The 27,640-nt window shown below is 59.7% G+C and overlaps 1 protein-coding gene across 3 annotated transcripts in view; it reads right to left on the bottom strand.

Moving 5' to 3' along the window:
• Positions 1-6,943: 6,943 nt before the first annotated feature.
• GNB1L (guanine nucleotide binding protein (G protein), beta polypeptide 1-like) overlaps positions 6,944-27,640 on the bottom strand; it is a 55,358-nt gene continuing 34,661 nt past the window's right edge. For 2 of the 3 annotated variants that reach the window (XM_012654991.1, XM_012654990.1), the window contains exons 4-7: positions 26,824-26,986; positions 22,892-22,990; positions 18,363-18,578; positions 6,944-7,450 (exon numbers count right to left, since the gene is read on the bottom strand). In XM_012654991.1, the coding sequence (XP_012510445.1) occupies positions 7,199-7,450; positions 18,363-18,578; positions 22,892-22,990; positions 26,824-26,986 (730 nt within the window). In that variant the 3' untranslated portion in view covers positions 6,944-7,198. The remainder of the gene's footprint in view (positions 7,451-18,362; positions 18,579-22,891; positions 22,991-26,823; positions 26,987-27,640) is intronic. The other variant, XM_012654992.1, reaches the window with a different exon arrangement.

The following is a 27,640-nucleotide window of genomic DNA, read 5'->3' as shown; positions in this document are numbered from 1 at the left end:
ACTCGTTAGCCCATCTTTCATATTTATTTTTAGCTTCTGATACTTTTGCTGACACTTCTTGAGACGAGAGATTCTTTGGATTTCATGTGGATGGAAGATCCCAATCCCTGTGCCCTGGCATTGGGATGGCCAGCACTGCTCGTCAGTATCTCAACCGTGAGCAGGGCTGAGTGAGGAATGCGGTGCTTCCGGGCTGGTGTTCGCCCAGCTGTGCCAGCCCAGAGCGGGCGAGCGGCTGGGCTCGTCCCACGGACCAATGGAGTGTGAGGCTGATCTGCACAGGTCCCAGCTCCTCATTTTTGGGATCTCAGTTGTTTGTGCTCACTCTTTCTTGCTGCACAAAGCAAAACACGGACAAGCCTTATTTTGCAAAAGTTGCAAAGACTTTGACCTTCCTCCACCAAGAGGTGGGGTCTGTGTGCCTTCCCCTTGACTCGGGGCTGGTCACAGAAGGCCCCAGGCTCCAGCCTGCCTCCCTGAGACCCCCACACTGAGAGGACACCCGAAGGCATTTGAGTTCACGGCCCTTGCTGTGGCCCCGCCGAGGTGCCAGACCCGTGGGCGATGATGCTGTGGTGGAAGCACATCCTCCAGCCCTGGCCACCACCACAGAGCAAACTGCCCAGCTGAGCCCCTCCCGAGTTCCTGCTCCCAGACCCCACGTGCACAGAACGGCTGTTATGCTGCTTAGTTCTGGGTGGTGTGTTAAGGCAGCAACAGGATGACACCAAATGATTCAATCTCTCAACATGCCATATTCCAGGGGTTTTGGAGCCCAAGTCAGATGCCGGTTGTACATACGGGAGGCAGTGGTGGGGGCAGATGCGCTACTGCTCCCAGACCACCTGCAGGGGTGGAGGGTGGCAGTGGTCCATTCAAAGGCCATGAGCGCCTCCTACTGTTTCCTTGGCTTAGCACATCCTGTGGCCGTGTCCTACTTCCTTGTGGTCCGTGGCTGTACCCCCGACTCAGTCCTTTCCTACGTGGCTTCCCAGGCACGGCACTGGACCTCGGCCAGCCCCACTCGGCAGCAGCTGCCTGGCCTCCCATCCGTCCCTCCTGCCCGGTTCCTCAGGGGCCTCCTGTAAGAGCTGGGGCGTGGGGGCCCATATGGGGGCCGCGCCATGGCTAACTGACCTGGGGAGGCTGACAAAGCGGGGGGGTCTCCAAGGCCTCCACCCCCAGTGCGGGAAGGGGATGCTGGAGGGCTGAGACCTGCAGGAGGGGCAGGCTGGGGGGAGCGTGCCACAGGTGCACGTCGAGTTCAGCTGCGATGCTTCCGCCGGCGCCAGCCTGTTGTCTTCCATGCTAGGGTTTCATGTGAAGTTACAGCTAACTGAGTACCAAGCATTTCTAAAGAACCCCCTAAAGGGATGTTTTTTCTTTGTGCAAACAGTCCTTTTGTGCAGAAGCGTGTTCTGTGGCTTCTTGGCAGACACAGGTGGGAAGCACCTGACTGAACGTCACTCCCTATGGAGTGTGGAGACACGCACCGCACGTCGGCACAGACCCAGCCCGGCTGTGGCGCAGATCCCGGGCGCTGTGCTCCGGAGTCCTTCCTTGGAGCATCTTGCAGTGCTGGCTGACCCCTCAGCATGGGAGCACCGAGTCCAGGCTTTCTGTGGGGTCGCCACTGCCAGACACAGAGGTACACTGCCTATTCCAGGGCTGGTGCCTGCCCGTTGGCCTGGAGGTGACACTGGGGAGCAAAGGGACAGACGCTTGGCAGGGCTGCTTGTCTCCAAGGGACCCGCCGGCAGCGTGCAGCTGGGTGAGTGCTGCCCATCTGCAGGTGGCCATGGGGTAGGACAGGGGCTTAGCACACGGTCACACCATTGGGAGGGAGGCCCTGGGCTCTGGCGACAAGGTCTCACCAGGTGGACACGCCAGGACCGCCAGGCCTCCACATCCCTGCCCAGAGCTGCCCGCCTGCCCATGGAGCGGGACGTGCTGCCAAGGGCAGCTCCCAGTGGTCAGAGGGGCCCCACCCCTGCCCTGGAGGCAGTGACTGGGGACGGGGGACTTCCCTTGTGCCACACACGGGCTCTGCAGCCACGTCTGGATCCCACGCTGGGCCCCAAAAGCAACCACATGGAACGTCCCAAGGCCACACTGGAGCCGTGAAGAGACACGATGCACAGGAAGTGCCAGTGGAGGGGCCTGGGGCCCTTGAACAGAAAAGGACCCCAGCCCCGCTGCCACCCTGACTGTGGCCTCTCGAGGCCTGAGCAGAGGACTGGCCACATGGAGCCTGCGCTCCTGACCCCGGGAGCTCTCATGACAAGAACAGGACGGCAGAGCACACCTGTCGGCAGCACACAGCAAGAAACGTCTGCTGCCACCTGCAGACACGTGTTTTCTCTGGCCGGGAGCGGCCCCACCACTAGCTAAGAGAGTGTCACGGAAGACTCCGAGAGGCTCTTGAGCCACGTATCTCGGGACGGGCTGGATGCACCCTGGAGGGCACCACAGCACATGACCAGCGAGGCTGGGGTCCAGTGCCACCGTGGCAGCCGCCGCCCCTCGGGCTCATCCAGGATCTGCACACGGACACTTGGGGCGTGGCCTCCAGGCGACACTTCCACTTAGAAGAACGCCTTCCTGCCGCCACCGCGGCGCTCCTGCCAGCTCACAGGAGGCCACATCAGGAGGCAGCACTGATGTCCAGGGTGCAGGACCGTCCTGGCGCAGCCGTCGTGGATGGCGCAGTATTACAGCAACTCCTGGAAGAAACACTGAGTCCTGAAGAAGGCTGTTCCATTAACAGCTGAGCAGACAGAAAAGTTATCTTGAACTGAGGAGAAAATCGTGGGGCCGAGTTCGCAAAGCCACCCCAATCCCGCAGACGGTGCAGCCCAGTATGCGGAGCGGACCCTCGGGCAGGCACACGCGTGCAGCCGAGATGGCCCCCAGGGCCCTCGGCGAGCGGAAAGGCCCCAAGGGATGCACAGACAACACCCGTCAGCCTCTGGGTCTGTGGCCCAGGCAGGGTGCAGGCAGCGAGGACGGAGGCATCTGCCTCACCTGGCAGACCGGGCGCCCCACTTTCCCACCACTTCCTTTGATCGGACCATCTCGGCATTCGTCTGTGAACTTGAAGTGCCCATGCCCGACTCCCTAATTAGACTGCCAGCTGCCGTGCACGCTCTCTCTGCCTGACCCTTGTTCCTGCCTCACGGGACCTAGGCACAGAGCACTGCCCTCCCTGCCCAGGATCCGGAAGTAAAAATCTTTGAACTTGCTCCTATTGTGGTGTGTTCGATTTGCACCTGTCACCGGAAGAACCAGGGGCTGCCCCTGGCACACGAGGTTGGGCTCCTGGCGTAGCTGACACCCACCAGTATGAACAAGTGTCCTGTGTGAGGGGCCCCTGGTCACAGGTTGCACAGCCAGGCCTCAGGCCACCTGCCAGGTGTAGGGAGTGTCCCGTGAAAGGTGCGCCGTGAACACCGAGTCCAGCCCCCTTCGTTTCCCAGGAGGGCAGCATTGCTGGCTGCTCTGGTGCTGAAACCCCCTTTCACGGGGGCATATGATCCTCACCTGGGCCACGCAGGGGTGCTCAGGCCACCGCGAGGCCACACCCGGGCAGACACCGGCCCACCAGCCTCGGCAGAGCTGCCCCTGGGGCCGCAGGTCCACCCAGGCCTGCCCTTGTGTCTGTAGCTGTCCCTCCTCGCTGCGGGCAGGACTCCACTGTGCGGACACACCACGGTTTGCTTTTCCAGCATCTGTCGACAGACATTTGGGTTGTTTCTCATTTTTCCTATCACAAAAAAGCTGCCACGATCATTTGTGTAAAGAAAAAAAAAGCCACCCCCCGGGAAGGGTCCTAAGAGCATCCCAGGGACTCGCTGGCTGTGCCGGGTGAACACACCTCCTCCCAGGGCCACTCGGGAGCAGCCTGAGGTTGCTCCTTGCTGAGCACCTGCCCGTCCACACATGAGGCCACAGGACAGATGTGCATAGCCCAGCCTGGGACAGGAGGGGGCCGGGCCAGCACCTTCCCAGCAGGACAGGCCTTGCGGCTGCTGAAGAACCTTCTACGAGGCACTGCTGGCCGGGTTAGGGCATGCAGGACTCAGCACCAGGCATGTGACAAGGACAAGTCTTTGGGAACATTAAGTATCTTTTCCAAGCTGGGCATCGGGAGCTGGGGACCTCGTTTCTTTGTACATTGTAGGGGGTCCCCACGTGACTCATAACCCCCAGGGCCAGTTGACACAAAGACTGGCGTGGCAATGCCCTGTGGCCCTCCTGTGGGTGCCGGGGAGGAACTCAGGAGAGGACCTGGGGGCTGCACTGCTCTGGGCTGGCTCGGACCCCGGCGTTCTAGTGAAGGTGGCTCCACTGCCATCCCAGGCAGCTCAGCTGAGTGAACAAAAGCCCTGGGCCACCAGCTTTTCCGACATGACATATGACATCTGTGACACCTGGGAAGCTAGAATCTGCCTGGTGGGTGGGACCCGGTCTGCCCTATCCACCCAGACCTGGGCACGTGGCCCTGTCACGCACAGGAGGGGTGAGGGCCTCACAGCTGTCACCACCCGACTCCACCCTGCGCACCAAGACTCAGGAACAAGATGTGCTGGGACACTGCTCGATACCAAACGGCCTGGGGGCGGCTCGGACCGGGCTCTGGTCAGCTGCCTGTGATCTGCCCTGCTTGGGCCTTTGACGCTGGGTCCTCCTGCCCCTGCCAGCGACACCTCTGCACCATCCCTAGGTAAGGTGCCGGCAGCCAACAAGCCCCGGCTCGCCTCGGACAGTGGGAGAATCATGTATCTGGGTGCGGCCAACCTCATGTGGATTCGCAGCCCCGTCCCTGCATATGAAACACACGCCTTGCCGCCGTGGGGCCCGGTCTGTTCCTGTGAACAGCGGTGATGCCAAAGATGACAGGGACGTAAACTGAGTGGGGAAGGGGCAGAGCCTACCCCTCGCCAAAAACACGGGCCTTGGGGAGTCCAGAGGCTGCAGGGCCCAGTCAGTGCCCCGGGGCCCAGGGTGGAGCTGCAGGGCAGGGGTGAGGAGGGAGGCGAGGGGGCAGGCGCCTCCTCCTCCTCGTGCCCCCACTGTTTCTGGGACGTCAGAGCTGACAACTTCCATGCTCGGCTGTGACAGGCTGTGACAAGTGCCCAGAGCAGGGCTCCCTTAGCACCCGACAAGGGTCCGTTACTGCAACCTAAACCAAGGTCTCTTCTCTCCAATGTTTAAGTGTTGTGACAATCCCTCCAGGTGTGTCCCCAACATCCTGCTGGCCAGCTACAGGACACTGGAGGAGAATCAGTGTGGTTCTCCCAAAGGGAGGCCTGGGATGCTGGCAGCCAGCCCTGTCCAGCAGGCCAGGCCAGTGCCCAAGCGGGCGGCCCCTGCGCTTGGCATGGGCTGCACTCCTGCCCAGTACTGACATCCCAGTTTGGTGGCAGCAGTCCCCGCTATAGTTTCTTTCGTTTGTTTGAGACAAGGTCTCGCTCTGTCCCCCAGGATGGAGTGCAGTGGTGTCATCACAGCTCACTGCAGCCTCCAACTCCCGGGCTCAAGAGATGCTCCTGCCTCAGTCCCCAGAGGAGCTGGGACTACAGGAGCACCACCACCACACCCAGCTTTTTATTTTTTTGTAGAGACGGGGTCTGGCCCCTGCCCAGGCTGGCCCACTGTAACTTCTGACCTACAGAGAAGAGCGGGCACAGGGCCCTTCAAGGTTCCCACTGCAACTCTGTTCCTCCAATGGGAGCAAGAGGTGCATCCTCTGGCCCCTCCCACTGCAGGTGGGCGGGTCCCATGTGACAAACACCCCAGGACTGGGAGCCCTTGCCCCGCTGTGCACCAAGGTGGTTAGGCATGCCCACCTCACTCAGTGCAGCCACCCTCTGGCCCGCATCCCTCCTGCCCGGCCGGCAGAGCCCGCCCACTGCATGGCTTTCCTGTGGCCTGTCCCATGGACTGACCTGACCCGTCTATGCTCCAGCCAGCTGGGCCCACACACTCCCGACCCCAACACGTGTTCTCCAGACTCCTGCCTGGAAAGCTGGGAGCTCCGGGCTGTCCTGCCGGAGAGTGGCGCCTCCTCGGGTCACCCCCTGCCCAGGGCCTGCTGGATTCGAGGATGGGTCCAGGGCTAGAAGCGTGGTGGGGGTTGGGGGGGCCTTGCAGGGCAACTGCCTTGGGTGAGGCCACCCAGGCCTTCAGGTAGAGGGGGCTGGCCTCAGGCGGGGCAGAGGGGGCTCTTCTGGCAGCGACGGCAGACACAGGAGTTCGCAGTTCCTGGCTTCTGCAGGCTCTGCCCATAGGCCCCTGTCCCTGTTTTCAGGGTCCCCTCTTTCCCAATCAGTCCCCAGCTTCAGGCGCAGACACCGGCCAGGCTGGGCTTGGCCACGCACTCTGGGTGCACTGCCCGCTCCGGTGGCTCAGTCCTGCTTCCTGCCGAGTTGCCGCGCCGTGGGCCATAGGTCGCGGCTGCGACTGTGGCCTTGGAGGCTGTGAAGGGCCGTGCCTCTTATTCGCTACCCTCCTGCTTTCTGCCCAGCACTGTCTAGAGATGGCTCTGGCCACGCTTTCATCCTGCTCTCCTTGGAGACGGCGTGTCCCTCCCTGGCCTGCGTCGGCCTGGCCCTGCACACCGCGAGCCCTTCCACCAGCCCTGCCGTCCCCTTTTCCTGCCTCGTTCTCTAGGGAGTCCAGTTACTTCCTTCTCCTGATCCCATCCTCACCCCGCATGTCAGGAGCTCTTGTGGGCAGCTGCGTGAGCGTCTACAGCCTCCTGCGGCCTGGCCATGGGGACCACGCGGGGTATCCACGTGACAGCAGGTGGCGGGAGCTGCCCTGCCGTGCCCTGCCCAGGGGGGCACCTGAGGGCTCCAACCCTGAGTGAGGGAACCCGGAGACGCCTCCTCAGACACCTCCCACTCAAGCCTGCAGGTTGGCAACAGGAAGTTTATTGTAAAATACCCTCAGGGTGGCCCCACGCCAGGCCCCAACCGACATCTCCTACCCGGGCCGCAGAGGCCCAGGCACACGGCAGGTAGCGAGTCCTTGTCACGTGCTGATGTGTTTCACGAAGGGAAAGCCAGCCGCATGAAGAAGTTGAGGACTCAGTGGTCCCTGGGCCGAGACTTGCTGGTGCTCAGGGGCCCTTGCGGGGCAGCTTCTGCTCAAGGCGGGAGCCTCTCTCCCTCCGCATCTCCCAGAAGAGCGCAGGTCACGTGGGTGGGTAGAGCGACCAGACGCTGATGCGCTGATCCTTGGACCCTGCGGCCAGCAGGCCGCTGGCGGCGAAGGCCACACACTGGACAGCAGCACTGTGCAAGGCCAGCACGGCCAGCGGCTTCATTGTCCGCCAGTGGAACACGCGGATTCGGTGGTCCCAGCCTGCGGTGGCCAGGATCTTGCGGTCCGGCCGGATGGTGACCTCGGCGACCCCAGGGTTGGTGAGTTCGTGAGTTCCACGCACCTGCAAGAGTGGGCAGCAGAGAGAAGCGTCAGGCTGCTCTTCAGCCTGTCACAGTGGCCCAGCTGGAACCAGGAGAGCCAGGCAGTCTCGGGACATGGCAAGAGAGCCGCGCTCCTGCCCTGCTGACTCCTCCTCCTTCTCTCCCCTTCCTCCTTGGGAGCGCCTTTACTCTCGCTGACCCCTCGGGCCATGCCAGAGGATTTCAGCCCATCCCTCAGGGTGGTCTGTGGCCCTGCCCAGCTGCGCCTGGGCCTGCTCGAACCAACTCCCTCCCCCGACTCCTCCTACTCCCGGTCCCAGGAGAGACCTTGGTGGGGCCCCTTACCCCGAGGAAGATACTGCATCCTAGCACCTAGTAAGAGGCGAGGTTCCCAGCCTCTCTCTGGAAAAACCTCAGCAACCACCCCAAAGCTGACTAGTGTGAGAAATGCAGACTCCAGCCAGGAATCATGGCTCATGCCTATAATCCCAGATACTTGGGAGGCTGAGGCAGGAGGATCGCTTGAGGCCAGGAGTTTGAGGCCAGCCTGGGCAACATAGCAAGATCCCATCTCTAAAAAAAAAAAAAAATAGAAAAGAAAGGAAAAAACCTCCAACTGGACAGAGATTGAAAAGCCACTAAGAGTAGGAGCTGGAGGGTGTGGGCAGCATGAAAGAGGCAACATTGAAGTGGCAGGAGCACAGTGTGCCCCGCCCTGGCCTGGTTCTGAGAAGAGGGCGAGGCAGTGGCACAGCATGAGGACCCACACAGGCTCATGCTACGTGCATGGAGCCATCGGGAGGCTGGCCCCTCTCTGGGGCCGAGCGACCCCCACTCAGTGCCAGCCCCTTCCAGACACGTGCCTCTTGTGGGAAGCAGGGAGCTCCCAGGGGAATCGTGGTCTCTGTGGCTGCAGCGGTTCTTGGTCCTGCAGGACTATTCTGGGCGCTACAGAGCATCTTGCACCTCTGTGCCCACATGCTGAATGACAGAGGCACTTTGCCACCATGGTGACGACCAACACTGGCTGCCTTCCACACTAGCCCTGCGCACCCTGAGCTTTCCGCCAGCACCCTCTTATCTAAATGCCTCCCAATGGGGCCATGCCGCCCTCAGGCGAGAATCGTGCTTCTCCGCAAAGATGATATGGGAAAGAGGAGGAAAGAAACAGGAAACACAAATGGCAACATTCACCAGAAGCCAGTGGAAACTGTCACCAAGCAATTTTGCCATAAATTAACAGAACAAAAGAAAACTTGACGAATGAAGTTACCTCTGTACATTACTCTATAAAACAAGGACCCAAAGCAGCAAAATGCAGGGGTGGAAACGCAGCCTGGCAGGAACTAGGGAAAGAAACGGAGAAAAAACTCAAAGAAACGAAGAGGAATAGACACAGCAGAGGACGCTCAATCTGACAGTGAGGGCCCAGAGGGCAGGCGTGGCAAACAGCGAGCCAGTGAAAGGGAAACCGTTAAACCAACAGCAGAGAAGACAATAGACACGGAAGACAGGCGCAGCTGTCACTGCTTTGGTAGCAATTTTAATGTCTGTAAATTTAAGTCTCACGCTCTAAGTCCAAAGAAAGACTGTAGAATGGTTAACATTAAGATAGGCTCTAGCGAAATTACTGGACTGAATAGCTAAAGAAAAGCCCTCTTGGTAGCCAGGCAGGAAGAGCACGTGGTGAGGGGAATGCTGCGTGGCACATCCGTGCGCGCGCAGTGGGGTGATGCCTACTGAGGCCGAGGGAAGCGTGGTCCAAGAATTTTATATCCAGCCAAACTGTCGCTCAAGTACAAAGACAACAGACAAGCGTTTTTGAACATGTAAGAACTCAAAGAATACTGCTCCCATAAGCTCTTCGTAAAGGACTAGAAGATTAACTCCAGTCACATAAGAGATACCTGGAGAACTACAGCAAATGGCCTGGCAGAGAGCACCGAATGTACTTACCTGCAGGATTAGGTCTAAGACAATATGGGGATTATGGCTACAGAACCGGTTATGTAACTAACGGAAACGTGGGCGGGAACCAAGAGGGGTGGGATGAAGGCCGAGTTCACGGATTTGCCCGTCTATTGTCATTTGGGGCAAAAGATACAGTAGATACCTGACGGTCGCCGTAAGCAATGACCGGAGCAGCGCTGTTTCCTTCTCCTCTCCCACCCGACAGTGGATGCCTTACTTTCCTAGTATTTGTCCTTGTATATCTGCACAGACTAAGAAAAACGTAAATATACGCCACAGTTTTATGATTGGATTCCAAAGTCAAGTCCGAATCTGCGCTATGTGTAAGAGAGACGCCAAAGGAACAGCAGGCAGAGATGCAGTAGGAGAATCAAACCAGAGAACAGGGCCCCTCTTCAGCAATACTGCATGTGATGCTGAACCGTGATAAAGGGCACAGTTTCCCAGGAGCAGCTATAATGTCTGGCCAGCAGTGAACAGGCTTATCATCCACAAAGCGAGAGTGACAGGAAGTAGCTATAACAGAGCAACTGGTACCAGACTAGTCCTCTTGCTGCAAACAACCATCAACATGGACAGAAAGTCCCAGGTGACTGTTTCCAGGCACAGGACATTAGGCAGAGAAGGGCGGCTGAGGAGGTGGGCTCCCCAGTGCCCCCGCAGCTCTCTGCCTGGGGACAGTGTGCCCTGGCCACGTCCAGGCAGAACAGAGTGGTCACGGCAAGCTGGGGAGGCAGAGGTCAGAATATGGGGCGGCCCGAGGGCTGCAATCTGTGGGGGCGACTTGGAGGAACAGAGGGCGCTGAGGGGCTGGGGTGGCCGTGTGTGGTTCCCCACCAGCCCTTGTGCTGGGCTGGGCTGCGCATGCTCAGGCAGACTACATAGGGCTTCCCAGAGCTGCAGGGCTCATGACAGGTACGAGAGGCCAACGGTGCCAGGGTCAGGCTGGCCCAGGTGCAAAGACTGCATGACGACTCAAGACCAGCGGAGTCTCCAGAATGGCCCCATTTCAGGAACAAAGATCCCATGTTAGAGTGAGGCCCACCCTAGACCTACCGTAGCAGAGCCAGAAACCAGGCCCTGACAAGGTCTGATGGGGAGGCAGAGTGTGGAAGTTGAGTTCCACCACCCTGGACGAGCCTGGAGCAACCTCTCCCCGACCTGCCCTGGCAGAGCCCGAAGCCACACCACACACGCTTACGGTGCCAGGAACGGAAATGTGTGCTGGAACACATGCAGACACTCTTCAGAGCAAAGTAACAGAATCCAGAGTCTCCATCCCGTGTCACTTCCGCAATGTCTGACAACAACAATCAATCACTAGACCTGCGGAGAAGCAGGAATACATGACCCACAGCCAAGGGGAAAAGCAGTTAATAGAAACTCACTCCCCAAATGGATGTTGAATGGATCAGATAAAGACTTTAAAGAAGCTACTTAAATAGGTTCAAGAAATGAAAGGAAAATATATTCAAATAATTACAAAAAGGTTGTCTTGATGAGTGAGCACATAGGAACTATTAGCACAGACACAGGAATTATAATAGAAAATATGGAACTGAAAAACTCAGTATCTGAAATGAAAAATTTATAGGACAGGCTTAACAGAAGATTGGAAATTATGTTTTCCAAAGTCAGTGAGCTAGAAGACAGATCCACAGACATTATCCAACCTGAAGACAAGAAAGAAAAAAGATTAAACACAAATGAACAGAGCCTCGGGGAGCTGTTATCAAACTGTCTAACTTATAGAAGCCCCAGAAGGAAAAGAAAGTGAAAATGGTCAAGAAAAAAATAATGGCTGAAAATATCCTGATTTTAATGAAAAACACCAATTTCTATCTTTTCTTTTTTTCCTTTTTTTCACCCACTTATTGAACTTTTTCAAAAACACCAATTTATAGATCAAAAGCTCAGCAAAACCCAATCAGCATCAGAAAAAAATATATACCTAAGCATAGGATAGTCAAACTACTGAAAACCGTGGATAGAAATAAAATCTTGAAAGCAGCCGTGGAGCAAGACACATCCCGTGCACGGGAGGGATGAGGCATCGTGAGTTGGCGGCAGAAATAACAGAACGACGTTTTTACGTCTAAACAAAACCAAACCATCACCCCTCAAGTCTACAGCCAGGAGAGCGACATAAAGACACTTCTCAGATCGACAAAAGCGAGAGAAATTTTTTGCCAGCAGAACGACAGTACAAGAAATGCCCAAAACTGCCTGGTCTGTGGGAAGAGCCCCAGAAATGGTGATGGGTGAGCAGATATAAAATATTTCAAATATCTTCCCAGTTTGAAAAAAACCTGATGACTTAAAGCAAGACGAATACTGCAAGGTGGAGTTCACAATGTGTGCGGAAGTCAGCCGCCGGCAGCAGGAACCGCACTGGTACGAGGGCAGCACGTTCGCAAGGGGGGAGGGAACAGCACTGGCTCTAGGAGACTTCTGGAAGGATGCCCACTGTTAGCCCGTGAGCAGCCACTCAGGAAAAAGCATGACAAGAGGTACAGCTGAGAAGGCAAGAAAGGGAGTAAAATGGAATACTAAAAATAAATGTTTGATTAACACAAAAGCAAGCAGAGACAGAGCAAAAGAGGTGAAAAACGGAGGTGCCAAGTGGAAAACAAACACAGAGATGGTGGATTTAATCCCAGACACATCCATGATTGCACTGAACGCAAACAGACGAAATGCTCCAATTAAAAGGCAGAGAGTGTCGACAAAGATCAAAAAGCAAGATGTAGCTATATGTTGTCTACAAAAGGTGCTTTTTAAACATAAAAGTTGGAGATGGGTTGGACGTGGACACAAGGAAAAAGATGCGCCACGCAGAGAGCAAACGCGAAGAGTCGGTGCCGCTGTTCAGCACCAGACGAAGCCGACTGCGAGATGAAGAACGCCACGAGAAACAAAGGGAGAAAAGGGTCCTTCGCCGGGATGATGTGACTGTCTCAAAGGTCGTATACCCACAGCGGAGCTTCGGAACTCACAAAGCAGAACTGCAGAGTTAAAGGGAGGAACAGGCACGTTCACAGTCGCTGTCAGAGAGTTGAGCCCCCTCTCAAGAACCGGGAGAAAACTAGGCAAAAACCTGGTAAGGACGCTGAAGGCTCGTGGCGGCTCCACGACCTCAGCCAGGCGAGCGGAGCACTGCCCCAAAGCTGCAGAGCCCACACTCCTTCCATGGGCACGTGCGTGCTGCCCGGGACACGCCAGGTGCCAGGCCCGACCAAGCCTCAAGTTCTAAGCCCTGAAACCGTACAGGGAATGTTCACTGACAACAGAATTAAACTAGATTAAAGATATCTGCAAAATCAACAAATATTTGGAAATTAAATAATATACTGCTAAGGAACCTACAGATCAAAGAAGAAATCACCAGAGAAAAGAGAAAATGTTTTGCACTGAATTAAAACAAAGACACAGTATGTCAAAGTGTGTGGGACTGCCTCATGACGGAGGGCGACTCGGCCAGGAGCAGAAACTGGGACGGTGGCCTGGTGGCTGCTGCACCCAAGGGCGGCCGCCTCAGCACCCAGGCCCACGTCCTCAGAGCCACCAATGCAGGAGGCCCCTGCTGCAGGAACCCGTAAAGGATGGCCTCTCGGCGCAGAGAACAAGGGCAGGCGAGGTGAGAACATGACCTTCGGTGTGAGGCTGGCTCCATAACGGAGGCATCTGCAGGCTGGGAGGGAGCGGGGAGAAAGCACTAAGAAGTAACAGGCTGTGAAGGGAAGCAGTGACCTACAGAAACCTGGCCTGAGCCAGGCTCACAGCTGGCACAATAGGCTTCCAGGCCAAAGTCCTCCCCAGAGGAGAGAGAGCGGGAGTGAAGGAAAGGCCCCACTCGCCAGGCAGACCACCACGTCCGACCCGCGGGCTCCCAGGGCAGCTGCAGAGGGCATAACGCGGCACCAGACTGGCCTCCAGGAAAAGTGGACAAGTGGCCAAAGCACGACATCCTCCCTGCACCCTCCAGGAACCCTGTCCCCGGCACAGCTGGCCAACACGCAGCTCCGTGCTCACGTGTGCAGCGGTGCGTCTGCGAGGAGCGGCCCTGCCTTCTCAGGCACATGTGCAGCACTGCTGGAACCCAGACGGGCCCCTGCATTTCAAAGAACTGATATCATTCAGACCTTGTTCTCAGACCACATGTAATTAAGTTAGAAAGTGAAAACTAAAAAAGAACTCAGGCAGAAAAGTCAAATGTTTGGAACCATAAGAATACTCTCATCAGCTCAGCGCCAGAGAACAGATGAAGACGGGGTTCGACTAGAAGTGAGGGGTCACGAAGACGATGACCTCTGGCACCAGGGGCCTGGCCGGAGGGTCACCCGTGGACACACTCAGGCTCCCATGCTGGGCAGGCAAAGGAAAGCTGAAAGCTGGTGGGCTGTGCCTTCGACTCAGGTCAGAGCAACACAGCGAACCCAGAGCGTGCAGGCCCACGGTAAGAACAGAAACAATGAAACGAAAACAAAGATTTCCAAGGATCATCAAAGATGAGACTGATGAACAGACAGGGACAGTGCTACAAACACAGCAGAAACGAAACAGTCACCACGAACAGCTAGAACAAAAGTAAGAACAGGGTCATGGGAAAATACCTTAAAGATTTTTATGCCTATAGACAAATTCCTGTAAAAATGCAACTTCCCTCCAAATCAGGAAATTTGTCCACAAAGAAAACTGAACCTTCCCCACAGAAGAAATTCCTGCCCCACAGTGGTACAGGCCCCACCCACACCGCTGATGGGGGAGTTGGGGACATGTGCCCCGTCAGACGGCAGGAGCGCGGGTACAGGACGGCCGATGGCCCTGAATAATCTGACGGAGCCCAGCAGGGCATGCAGAGGACACATTATGTGGCAGGCTATTTTAGGACGGTTTGGTTGCTTTAATGTTAAAAAAAATTCCAATAATGCAATTCCCTAAAGTAACAGATTCGAGAAGAAAAGCCACGTGAGTCTGAGAGATGCAGTGAAAGCGCCTGGGGAAGCCCAGCGCAGACCACGACCCAGATTCCTTCCCCAGAAGGCGGCAGGAACCTCCCCTGACAGGAGAATCCACCAGACCACCTGCAGCCATCGCCCCACCAGGCCGCTCTGGGCTCCTGGTGACCTGCGAGGTCAGCACATCCTGCCAGCCACCCTGTCCCGCTCAACACCCAGCCCGCCCTCCTGGCCAAGCCCTCTGCAGGCCCGACCTCCTGCTCTTCCAGGGGCCTCCCCAGCTCACCAGTTCACGGAGCCGCCAGCGCCTGCAGCCCACCAGCCCTGACCGCCTCCCACGCCGTCTCCCTCTCCTACTGCCCTCTGCGACCAGTGACGTCTGTGTGTCACAGATGCTCTGCCCGCCTTCCACTGCTCTCACCTGGCAGACCCCAGCTCTGGGGGTCTCCACATGCTTCCTGCCGGTGAACACAGGAGCAGCTGAATACGAGCTGTCAACTCTTGTGACCAAGAGCCCAGGCAGGTCCTCAGTGTGCGCAGCGCCCAGCATCCCCTCCACCCTGCCCAACCCCACCCCTCAGCTCCCCTCAGCCTAGCCGAGTGGCCACCAAGACCAGCATGCACTGGGCAGGGGCATGGGGTGGATGCCGGGGTGCACGTGTAGGTGCGTGTTGTGGTGCGCCGCCTGCAGACCCAGCGGCCCCTCCCCCACTTGCAGGGCCAGGACACTGTGGCTCAGGAGGGGCTGGCAGCTGGGAGTGGAAAGGAGGTGACTGGACACCATTGCCATCGTCCTTACCCGTATCTCTCCTGTGACCTTTGCCCCGAGTCAGTGGCAGAGAGGGGACCCTGGGGCCAGAGCAGTGGGCCTCACTGGAGCACTCGTCCCACCGCAGGGCCGCTGCTTTGCATCCCCTCCTCACAGGCATGTGCAGACAGCCGCCTCCCCGGAGGAAAGAGCTGCTCTGACCCTGCTGCCAAACGGCTAGAGCCCCAGGTGAGCGGGAGAGTTTCTGTAGCGGCCCCGACCTGTGTCGCCACAGGCAGAAGGAAGGCACAGGCAGAACACCCCGCACGCCAGTACCTTCGCCTGCAAGGCTGAGATGCCCGGCTCCTGCCCAGTGGCTTGGCTGTGCTGGGCGGCCAGCGCCCGAGGGGACAGGAGCGACCCCACACCCACCTTGGCTGTTCTTGGGAACAGATGACGGCACTAAGGGAGAGACACCCGACACAAGGACCAGGTTCCCTCTGGGAAGAGAGGGCACAGGGGGAAGCCCGGTGGGGACCTCCTGGAGGAAGACCAGGGCCTGTCTGGGCCCAAGCTCTGGAGGAAGAGGAGGACCTGTCCTGGCCCCGGGCTGCTGTGTTCCTGGTGTGGTGGCAGGTGGGACTGTGCCCACAGCCCTGCACAGCCTGTTTCCTCCCACTATAGCTTCAGGAGCGCTGGCCCTGCTGCTGTGCAGATGGGAGCCCAGTTGGGGACGCCCCACTGGGCGCGGCACAGGAGAGCTGGGTTGGTCCGCTCCCCAGGCCAGGCTGCCTGGGGTGGGGGAGCCCCATTATTACTTAAAGGCCTAAAAATACTGCCGGCTGTAAATCAGCCCTGTTTCAAGGCTTGTGGGCCCTGCCCAAGTGTGGGAGGGAAGGAGCGGGCCTGTGCACCACCTGTATCTGACGACAGCCCGGCCTGAGCCGAGATGGCTCTTGGGAAAGCCACCTCAGTAAGGCAGAGTGGCTCCAGTATCACCATGTGACCCCAAGTGCCCCTGGGCAGTGTCCTGACGAGGGCTGCTCCCTCGTCACCGCTGCAACCCCTGGCCAAGCCCCAGCCTGGACCGGGACCTTCTGGGCAGGATCTCTGGCCACCAGTGGCTCTCCCAGCGCATGACCTCAGGTGTCAGGAATGTGCGGCGCAGCGCGGCCACCATCTGGTTCCGATTACCCACGCTCTGCTGCGGGAACCATCCGCGACTCTGCTCCCAGCGCCCGCCTGGGAGAGATTGATTTGGGCTCATTAGAGGCTGCGGCAGGAGGACATGAGGGAGGCACATCTGCGCCCACGTGGCTCTCAGGTGAGACGCTACAGTGCTGGGGCTGGGCGAGGCCGCCTCACCTGCTCCCGGGCGGCAAGGGCGCCCTCAGACAGCTGGCTTCGGCTAAGTGCCCTGGCACTCCCCCTTGGCGTGGGGCTCAGAACCTGAACTCTCCGGGGCCTCCGAGCTGACGATGGGTGTGATGTTGGGCAGAGCGTGGAGGGCCGGCCTACACCCCTCCCAGGATTCTCCCGGCACGCACAGCTGGCGCTCTCCCTCCTTGATGTGCACTGTGGGCAGAGGCCTGCCCGGCGCCCACTCTCATGCTTGCCACTCTATGCCACGTTCCTGGGCCGCTCTGCTTTAACTTTTAAATTTGTCAGTACAGTAAGGTCATCGCTGGCGAACACGCCCATAAATTACAGCTTAAGTTCCAGCAGCTGTTTCCCAAACACGCCGGGAGGGGCCAGGCAGGCCTGGGCCAGGATGGCAGGGGGCTCCTTCCTGAGGTCCTGGGTGTGCAGTGGGGTGGGGGCTCTCGGGGAAGGGTCTTCAGCCCTCTGCAAAGTCAGGCTGGTGAAGGCCACACCACAGCAGGATGGCACTGGACCCCCAGGGGACAGCACTGTGGCGTCCCCACCAGGCTTGGCAGTGGGAAAGAGGGGGTGTGAGGCAGACTCCCCCACCCCCCTGGGGGATCAGCCCTGACTGGGACAGCAGTTCAGGACATGAAGACCCAGCACCCAGAGCGGCTCAGCCCAAGTTTCTCAAAATGACCATCATCCTTACAACTCGCACCCCACCCACAGCCAGGTCCCCTATTCTGAGACTTCAGAGACCCTTCCTCCTGCTGGAGGGATGCGAAGCTCCGCCCCTCACAGCAGGGCTTCTGTGGGACCACCCCCAATGACTGCAAGTCTGCCGCGCCTGGCACAGGCTTGGTGAGCCCACAGGCACTGGGGACCATCCCTCCCTCGCCCCACCGCATGACTTGGGGACCCTGGCAGTGTCCACTTGATGGGCTGAAGGGGAGCCCTGTCCCCATCTGGGGGGTCCAAGTGATGCCTTCCCTTTGGCCTCCTGTCGAGTGGGGGGAGCCTGGACCTCATAGCCCCCAAGGGACAGCCTCATCCGTGGTGCCCCAGGGCTGAGCCCTGCGAATCCAGGAGCTGGGCCTGCTGCTGCTTCTGTGGCCACCCCGAGTGGCACGCAGCTGCCACACAGCCCCACCCCACGAGACCTGTGTGCACAGTCCCACTCACTGTCTTCCTAGGCTTCTGCGAATGGGGGTCCCTTGCCCACCCCTGGAGCCAGTGTACACCCAGGACACACCCAGCGCCTCCTCCCCTGTGGCCTGCAGCCCCCCACGGCTGCATCAGAGATGGCTCCCCGACCCCCCATCGGCCCCAACCCTGCTGTCCTGCAGCTGAGCACAGGGAGCCACAGGCCTGGCCCTGGACACTAGGTGCCTCTCAAGATGCCGGCAGAGGCCACGAGGCATCACTCCGCCTTGGGCCTGAGGCCTCGCGCTGCCTGAGGGCTTTCATGCTGCCCAGGAGCAAAACCCCCCCAGGCCAGCTCGCAGACCACCATGGGGGCTGGAGCTCCGAGGAGTTTTCCGCACTGGGCTTTTTTTTTTTTCTTTGATTAATCAGTTCCTTACTGACCAAATTCCTCTGAATTTTCACAAAAGGGCTTGAGCACTCCTAGACTCTACGTGCCTTTCTCTGGATGGACAAGACGTGACGGCTGCTAACCCGAGGCCTGGGAGAAACCCAAACCATGTGAACGGCGCCGACGCCCACGCCCCCTTCTTCCTGTGCCGCAGGACACGCTGCCCGCACCGCCTCCGAGTGATTGATTAGCCTGGGATCTGCAACAACTCCTCCTTCATGCCTAAATATTGTTCCAGCCTATCAGACTGTTAGTGCAGAGCAGGATAAATGAGGCCCGGGGCCCGGCACACTGACCTGCAGGGCCTGCCGCCCGTCCAGGCTCCAGACAGCCAGCGCCTTCCCCGCGGAGCCCGAGACGCCCCGGGCCTTCTGGGGGTCGAAGTCAAGGCCCATGACGGGCTCCTCGTGGCAGGCGACGCGGCTGCACATCTTCCGCTCCGAAATGTCCCACAGGACTACTGATCCATCCTCGTAGCCGGCCAGGAGGAGTGGGCGGGGTCCGGAGTTGGCCTGCAGGGACGGCAGAGCAGTCAGCTCCCAGAAGGGCTCAGATTCCGGTCAGTTTTGGGGGGAAGGGGCTCTCAAGACGGCTGTCCCTCCTGCGGGGCTAGGGGCCGAATCCTCCAGGTGGCCATGACCACCCAGGGGCCCTGCACCCAGCCCCTCCCACACAGCCCCTGCTGGGACACTCTGAGGAACATGGGGTTGGAGGGCACAGAGCCCCGGAGCAGCCCCCACGGAGATACTGCCTACCAGCCCCAAGACCCGGCATGTGCCCGCACTGGGTCCTGCCCACAGGTGTAGCCAAGACCTTGCCACCTCTCTTGTGCTCAGGGACCCATTCTCCTGCCCCCTTTCCTTGGCCTGAGATGCATGGCCACCCTTGGCTGGGGCTGGTCACCTGTCTGGAGCCACCAGCCAGGAGAAACCGTGAGCTCCATCTCAATGAAAGATGAACTTTCTGTGCCTTGTCAACATGGCTACAGAAGCGCCGCCCCCGCCCCCTGCCCTCACGAAAGGCTGGTGTGAGCTGCCTGCGCCTGAGCTCACGGCCCAGGCTATTGTGATGAATGAGGGTGCAGGTCAGAGGGCTGCAAGCCCTTGGCAGATGCCTCGTTTGTTAAGGTCTGCAGTGACTGCAGAAGGAGAGCACTGCAGGATTCTGTGTCACCCTGGGGATGCAGCTGCCAGGCTCCGAGAGTGGCAGCCCAAGAGAAACCTTGTGAGGCTAAGCCAGGAGATGAGGGCTGGCCGGGGGCACCAGGGTGGGTGCCCAACAAGCAGACACCATGTCCCCAAGCAGCCCAAGGGCTGGGGCACCCTGTGTGTCAGCAGGTTGGTGATGGGAACTGGGAAGCCAGGCCCGGAGCCTGAGGCAGGCCACCCTGGTCCAAAAGGGCTGGCCAGGGCAGGGACAGGCAGGACACAGTCGCCAAGGCCTGCACACGGGCACGTGAACCCACAGAGCCAGGCTGGCCCAGAGGCACATGTCCTCCCTGGTGTAAATGGCTTGTCAAACCATCGTGCTCTGACCACAGTAGGAGTTCACACAAACAACACAGAAGAGTGGCTCCGGGACGGGGGCCCTGCGTCTCCTGGGCCCCTTGTCTCACGTGTTGTCCTGTGGCGGAGCCTACGCTGTCCCCAGAGGCAGGGCTGCCCCAGGTCCCCGAATGTGTAGTGCCCGGCGTGCGGCCCGCCTCCTCCCTGCAATCTGCTGGCTGCATCGCTGCGCTCTCCTGTGGTGTCATCACAGGGAGAGCCCCACGCTGACACTTGTCAGGCCACCTGCTTTGACATGACGCGTGCAAAAACGTACACCACTCTCCCTGAGACATGGACGCGGGGAACTCTAAGAAGTGCCACATCCCTGCCCGGAGCTCCTCGCAGGCAGCCATGCCACCCCAGAGCAGTGTGTCTGGACCCAGGGCACGATCAGGGCCGAGCAAGAGCAGCCCAGAACACGCTGAACCCCATCCAGGAATGCACACCAGCGCTGCCACCAGAGCGGTGTGGCCAGCTGCTGGACCCACCCCTGAGTCGGACTTGCAAGAACTCGCCTGGGGCCAGGTGGCTGCGCCCCCCTCAGGCAGTGCTCTATGGCGGAACCTGTCCCCAGTCTCCACCACCTCTGGCCAAGCCTGCCCTGTCCCCTCTCCCTGGGGCACATTCCTCCTGGCTCCTGAGCTGAAACAGCTCCGGGGCCGGCTCTGACCAGTCTCTCTAGACTGACGTCAGCATGAAGCCCACAGCCCCGGAGTTCTGGGCGCCACGGCTAACAACCACCTGTGATTTTTGCCATGGGGTGGCTGGAGCAGGGCCGGCCCGGCCTGGAGGGGCTCACCCCATGGTTGCTGGCCCTGCAGCCACCTCACTCTCTGCTGTGCTCTGGGTTCCTGCGCCTCCCAGTGACAGACGCTGTGGGCGGACAGTGTTCGGGCCTGGCCTTTGGTGCCCACACCATTGGTGCTGCCCGGCCTCCTCAGTGGATCTGACGCCACCCTGATCTCTCTTCTCTCCTCTGCCCTCGCACCCAGCTGACACTTGGAGGCCAGGCCTCGCTCGCGTCCCCTCTTGTCCCTCAGCAAGCAGCCCCAGAGGACACAGCAGGGACTGTGGGGAGCCCCCGACTCGGTGGGGCCGGCTGGAGGGGCCCTGAGCCAAAGACTGTGCCTCAGGCCTGCCGTAGCTCCTGACCTTATACCATTGCTCTTGCGGCACAGGTCGCCACTTTGAGGAGCAAAATAAGAGCATACTTGAGCCGGGCGCGGTGGCTCACGCCTGTAATCCTAGCACTCTGGGAGGCAGAGGCGGGTGGATTGTTTGAGCTCAGGAGTTCCAGACCAGCCTGAGCAAGAGTGAGACCCCCGTCTCTACTAAAAAAAAAAATAGAAAGAAATTAGCCAGACGACTAAAAATATATATAGAAAAAATTAGCCGGACATGGTGGCGCATGCCTGTAGTCCCAGCTACTCGGGAGGCTGAGGCAGGAGGATCGCTTGAGCCCAGGAGTTTGAGGTTGCTGTGAGCTAGGCTGACACCACGGCACTCACTCTAGCCGGGGCAACAGAGTGAGACTGTCTCAAAAAAAAAAAAAGAACCTACTTGAGTGTTTAAAAAAAAACCTAGTCGGTCCACTTTGCCACACTCAGATTAGTAAGTTACGACCTGGACCGTCGGCTGGGGAAGAGAAAGGAGCATTTCAGGTTGACTCGGACTTTCCTTAGTGGGACACCGCGCCGAGTCTGTCACCAACACAAACGTGGTTTGTCCTCTGTCAGCGATATCAATTACCTTAACAGGTCGGTACACCCCGTTCTGCACATTTTCCTGCTGGAATTCTACATGATTGCGCAACGACTCACGTTTCCCAGGAGCCAACTGGAGCAGGTGCAGCTTTGGCTACCCCGCCCCATGACAGGGGGCCCTCGGCCACCTCCTGTGATGCTGCGGCCTGGGGGTGTCTGTCCTCCCAGCCGAGTGCCTGTCGAGCTCTCAGAGGAGCCTGGTCTGGACACATGGAGGCCAGTGTTCCAGGCTCCACTATGTCCCCGAGGCCCAAGCCTGCTGGTGCCAAGAACGCTGCCATTTCAGCTAAGTCTCTTGGAAGTGTTGCCACCCACCGTGGGCGTCCCTCTCAGAGGCTGTGCAGCTGCAGAAGCAACCCCACGGCATCCGCCTACGAGAGACCCCAAATTCCAACGTCCTCAGTCAAGAAACTGCAGGGAACCTGACAGCAGGAAAGAGTGGTGATCTTCCTGGCCACGTGAAGAGACAAAAATGCCTGGGGCAGGGTCTCTGGGGGTGCCCATCCCAGTGGGTCTTGCAAGGGTACCCAGACACCTCCAAACCGCACAGGCCCATCTGGTCTGGCTCTTGCGAAGAGTTCAAAGAGGCAGTGAGGCATGAGGCAGGCACCACTTCCTCCTCATCAGGGCCAGCGAAGGGACAGGAACATGCCAGGATGGCCAAGTGCTCCAGAGCAGGCCCTGCCCCGCGCCTTGCCCGCCACGGCTCCTGCAGCAGTGACGGCGCGGCTGAGGCTGCTGGCGACTCCTCGCGAGTGACACACCAGGCCGTTCGCTCTGCGGCCCAGGGAGGGGGCGAGTGCACCGAGACGGTGCTGACTGGGGGAAGCCGTGTCTTGAGGAGGGCTGGGGTCGCCGGTGGATGTGGTGGGCCCAGGAGGATTCCTCCCATGCCTGCAGCCCCCAGCATGTCTCGGGCTTCTACTGCAGCCCCAGGAGATGCCTCCCGACCCCTCCAACCAGAAAGAACAGTCGAGAAAGAAGTAAATGGCTATGGCTCAGAAATTCTGAGTGTAGCCACGGGGAGAGGCACTGGCACTGTGTTAAGCCCACTCCTGCCTCTAAGAGGCAAAGAAGTAACGAAAATCAATCCCAAGCAAGGAAGGGCCGAGCAGGCTGCCGCGGTTAGTCAGCACGTCCCGCCCGCCTCGGCAGCGCCAACGGGCTGCAGCGCTGGGCAGAAGGGCACGCAGCCCTCGTGGGGCGAGCTGCGCTGCCGACCCCACCGTCCCCTCCTCACCGCCACCGGCAGGAGGGCGAGCCTGCGGGGCCCCTGAAGGGTGTGTACCCGCTGCTGGCGCCTGGGGCGATGCCAGGGCCCCTCACAGCGGCAGCAGCGGGAGGCAGAGAGCCAGCAGGGACACTGAGCTGCAGGAGGCGGCTGCACATGTCCCCACGGGGGTGTTGCCCGACTGGCGTGGCAATAAATCAGATCCGAACGGGACATGACTCAGGCCGGCAGGCGTGGCCCGTGGGCGTGGCTGGTGGGCGTGGCTGGCACACATTGGGCCTTACCTGCCACAGCCGCAGGCACATGAGCATGCCTGGCTTGGCGCCCGCCTCCGGCTTCAGGGTGCACACTGGCGTCCTGGACGGCATCTCCAGGATCTGAACCTGACAGTAAGAAAACAAGTTGATTTGGGCCGACGCCAAGTCGAGCCTGTGCTATGCAAACAAGAGACTTTTAAGGTTATTAGCCAGGCTGCCGCGAGTTTCTGTCTGCTCCCCGCCCGTGAGGACCTGGGAGCCGAGGTTCCCCATTAGGCTGCTTGTGGGCCGGGGGCTGCCAGGCCCTTACAAGACGCTTCCAGTGTTCCCAGGTGACAGCACGTCACCGCCCACAGCCGCCTGGGCCTCTCCTGCTTCCCCGTCTGGGCTGAGCAGGAGGCCCGGCTCTCTCGCCCCCGACTGCTCAGCCGATCCTCTCTCCTTGCTCCTCTTGCCTGATGTGGGTCTGACACCCAGACACTGTGAATGATCTCAGGTGTATTCATGGTACAGAGACTCCCACAGGCACACCTGGGCACCCTCCACCCACTTGAAAAATGGATGTGACATGCGTCCACTGGGGCTTTCTCAGCCCCGCACCTGCACCCGTGTGCAGAGGCTGCGATCCATGTCACCTGGACACAGCCAGGGCCCTCGTGTCCTAGGCTGGGGGCCGTGCCTCGCGGCCCACGTGCTGACAGCAGGCTCTGCCCAGCACTGGCCCCAGGGATGGCCAAGGCTGTGAGGAGCAGACTCGGGCATCAAAGTGCCACAGCCCAGAATCGGGCCCTGGCTGTCCCTTGTACCTAAGCACCTAGGCTCCCTCATCCACCTGGTGGGGACAGGACACCCCTCCTGTGGAGCTCCTACATGATGTGCTGCAGCACAGGGCTGGCAGGATGCTCCCTGTCTTGTTTGTGCCGCCCAGCGGACCTGCTGCAACCGGGTCCTGTGTGCCCTCCGCCCTTGTTCTGCAAGCTGGGAGGCTCGGCCGGCTCTGAGCTTCCCTGGGTACCAGTGAGAGCAACTCTCTATCATAATGTGGCAATAACATTGATATGCAGCCACCTTGGACAGGAGGAGGCCACATGGCATCCCCTGGTTTGCACAGGAGGAGTCTGAGGTCCAAGGGCTTGGGGCGTCGAGTGGCCAGAACTCACACCAGCTACTCTAGCTGCTCGAGTCCCACCCTGTTCTCTGGGGCCAGGCTGCGGGACAGTGTCTAAGGAGGCCCCATCGGGGAGAAACTGGCTGCCTTCAGTAACCCACACAGAATGGGCCCAGGGCCCCAAGTCTGAATTCTAGGTCTGCCACCTGCATGCTGGGGCTGTGCTGAGGGCAGCCTCCAGGCAGGGCAGAGAGCCGGGCACACAGCTGGGTCCTCCCAGCCGCAGAGTCCTGCTGATGTGCCCACGGTGACAGGTGGGCTGGGGCCACAGTGCTCTCAGCAGAGGCCGGCACAGCAGCTCAGCCCGACAGTGGGGTTTCCACCCCTGCTCAGCACAGGGACGGCATACAGCTCCGCATCCCACCCACTGCAGAAGGTGAGTCTGGAGCCGCTGCGCCAGTGCCCACCCGCACACACATGCACACACGTGCACCGCACACACCTGCACACGTACAGAGGCTCACACCCAAGCCCAGAAACCAGGGGCCTGGGGGTTAGCCGACTGCCTGAAGGAAGGCGCTCTGGGGGACAAACAGCGACACAACGAAGGGAACAGAGACAGCTCGAGGACCAAGACAGGCTACTGCAGTTGTGGGAGATGAGGCTTCAGGAAGAGGAGCTGCTGGGACCCCACAGATGCTCAGACCCAGCTGCTCGTGGTGTGAGACAGACCTGCAAGCTCTGGAGAGGCTGGTCAAGCCAGAATTAAAGGCAGCCAAGATGGCAAATATGAGGGCAAAACAGAGGTCTTTTTGGACACCAAGGATTCCTTATGAAAAACTGCTCCAGGGCGAGCTCTAGCAAAACAGAAAGAAACACAGGAACAAGAACATCGGGAAACCAAGAATCGTCGCAACTGGGCCCGCCCCAAAGGAACACGGAGAACCCAAGAGAAGCCAGAGGCAGGCTCAGCCCTTCTCTGCTCTCTGCAGGACATCGACTCCAGCACAGCGTTTCTCCTTTTGGGAGACCCTCCCGGGGGTCAGTGAGGGGGCTCAGGGCAGGGGACTCGGGCAGGCCAGTGTGGACGGGGCAAAAGGTGGGGAGAGGGGGAGGGCAAAGCCCAGGCAGCCAGAGGCCCCACGCTGGGCACTGCGGGGAACACATGGGTGGTGGCACCTCCAGCCACATCCTGTGTGTAGGGAGCAGGGCGCCTGGGCCCAGCATCTGCCTGGCTAAGCCACCAGCCGGGGCCTCCCGGGTCAGAAGAGGAGCTCCCTGCCCGCGCCTGTGCCTGCGCCTCCTGCAGATTCCAATGACTTCCCACCTGGCACTCGATTGCAGCTTTTGTTTCCAGAAGGGAAAATGTTAGGCTTGGGCAAGTGTGGCCACCCAGACGGCCGAGCGAGCCCCGAGCACTGTCTGGGCGCAGGCCAGCGATGCTTTTCCAAGGCCTCGTCCAGGCAGATTCCAGGTGGGAACATGGAAAGCAACCATTCCCAGGATGTGCAAGGTCCCAGACTGGCAGCTCCAGAAAAATACAGAGGCTGCCCCTCAGGCAGAGCCAGGAGGCAGGTCGAAACAGCCTCCAGCATGGGGACGTGCAGCTGGGGAGGGGCAGGCAGGCTGACCAGGGCCCGAGGGTGGCCGAGGCAGGCCCGTAGGGGACGCAGGTTGGGGAAGACCCAAGGGTCTGGGTCTGCGGCCGGCAGAAGCTGGCTGCCTGCCCACCCACCGTTTGGGGCCAAGCACACCCCTCTTTCTCACACTAGTAAAACTTGTAAAAGGGTTGGGAAAATTGGCAAGAAAAGTGTACGCAGCTCCTAATTGGTGATTTAAACACAATCAAGAACAAATAAATTCCTGTTGCTGTCTCATTATTTATAAACTGGATCTGCCTGAAGACAGAACGACTCTTCTTGGGTGGGGGCCAAGCCCGGTGAGGGCTCACGGGGCGTGGGCCAAGGAGGACCGGGAGCAAGGACGGGAGGCCCCCACCCACCCATGTGTGTGCACCCCGCTCCACACCCGTCCTCCCACACACCACCTCGGGCCACTCTGCCGCACTCACCAGGATGTCCAGGCACCACTCTCGGCTGCTCTGATTTCCTTTCAGCCACATCAACCTCCTCTGTGATGCCCCGCCCCCGTCCTGGGCCCCATCCTGTGGTGGGCTCTGACTCATCTGGCCCCAGGGCATGGAAGCTACTGTCAGCCTGGCCAGCCCCACCTCACCAACACCTCCGGTCACTCCAGCCTGACCTATACCAATGGTGGCCTCCCTGGTCACCCCTCCTGGAGCCCATCCCCTGTGCACCTGTCGCCTGGGTCACCTGTCCCCAGTGGTCACCACCTTTGTGCCACCCCCAGCTCGCATCACAGCCCTACCCATGGTGCCCAGTTCTGTGCCCTGACACTCTACCATCCCTGCTGCCCTGGCTCAGCCTCCCCACCCCAACGCCCCCAGGGCCTTGACTTTCCCACCACCTCCTCCCACCCAAGTCCAAGGCCCCTCAGGACCTGAGCGGTCCCTGCCCCCAGCTGCTCCTGCTGGCCCCGGGCCTCCACATCTGGTCATCCCCCACCCCTCCTCCATAGGCAGAGCCGCTCTGGGTGCCAGGCCCCTTCTTGACTCTCACGCTGCTCCAGGGGGTGGGCTCACCACCAGGGCCACCCCCCGGTTGCCAGGCCAAGGCCCAGCTGCTGGAGCTGCAGTCGGGCGGCAGACCCCAGACCTGCCCTGGGCAGCTCCATGGGGTCTAGCAGGTGGGCACAGACACCTCCTAACCAGCTGCAGGGATAAGCACACCTGTTTAAGAGAACAAGGGGCCTGAGGCAGGCTGGTTCTCACCTCGTTGCTGCCCTTCCCCGGCACGGCAAGCGTCCAGCGTGGCTGCCCGCTGGCCAGGATGGCGCTCCTGCAGAAGCCCACGCTCTCCAGGTGCACGGAGTCCACGACGGCATTCCTGCCCTCCACCAGATCCCACAGGCACAGCTTCAGGTCACGGCCCTGACTTCCAAACCAAGAGGAGACAGTCCTGAGCTTCCCCCAGTGAGCTTGTCACATACCCCACCTGGACAAACACCGGTGCCGAGGCTGAAGGCAGGCAAGGCCACGTTTCCAGAGAGTGGCTGCGGTGAGTGTGGCTCACAGCAGGTAGACAGCCTCAGCCAAGGAAGGGCTTCTCTGCTCCGGCGCTTACATGTGAGTTGGCATCCAAGGTGCCCGATGCCAGGACACACGACCAACTGTGGCTGTGGGCGCTCCGTGGCAAGTGTCCCATGTCCCGCCTCCTGCAGCCCTCTGCTGCCACCCGTACCACCAAAGCACATGCCCTGCTCCCTCTGTGAATCTAGTTTGAGGACCCAGCAATCCCACTCGCAGGTACTTTCCCAAATGAGTATTACCCTAGATTCACAAAAACATCTGCACAGAATGTTTACAGCAGCTTTGCCGATAATTGCCCACACCAGAAACCACCAGCTGTCCCTCCACAGGAGGCTGGTGCGTGCCCAACATGGGACGCCATTCAGCAATGGAAGGGGCCAACCGTGGACACATGCAACAGCCTGGAGGACTCTGAGGGGCTCCTGCTACTAGAAAGCAGCTAGATCTGACAGGGTACCCACGGTGTGACCATTCTAGAAGGCAGGCGCGTGGGGACGGG

The sequence above is a fragment of the Propithecus coquereli genome, unplaced genomic scaffold, assembly GCF_000956105.1.
Source record: "Propithecus coquereli isolate 6110/MARCELLA unplaced genomic scaffold, Pcoq_1.0 Scaffold456, whole genome shotgun sequence".
NCBI lineage: Eukaryota > Metazoa > Chordata > Mammalia > Primates > Indriidae > Propithecus > Propithecus coquereli.
Note: the sequence above shows the minus strand (reverse complement) of the source record. Positions and strands in the feature narration are given on the sequence as shown.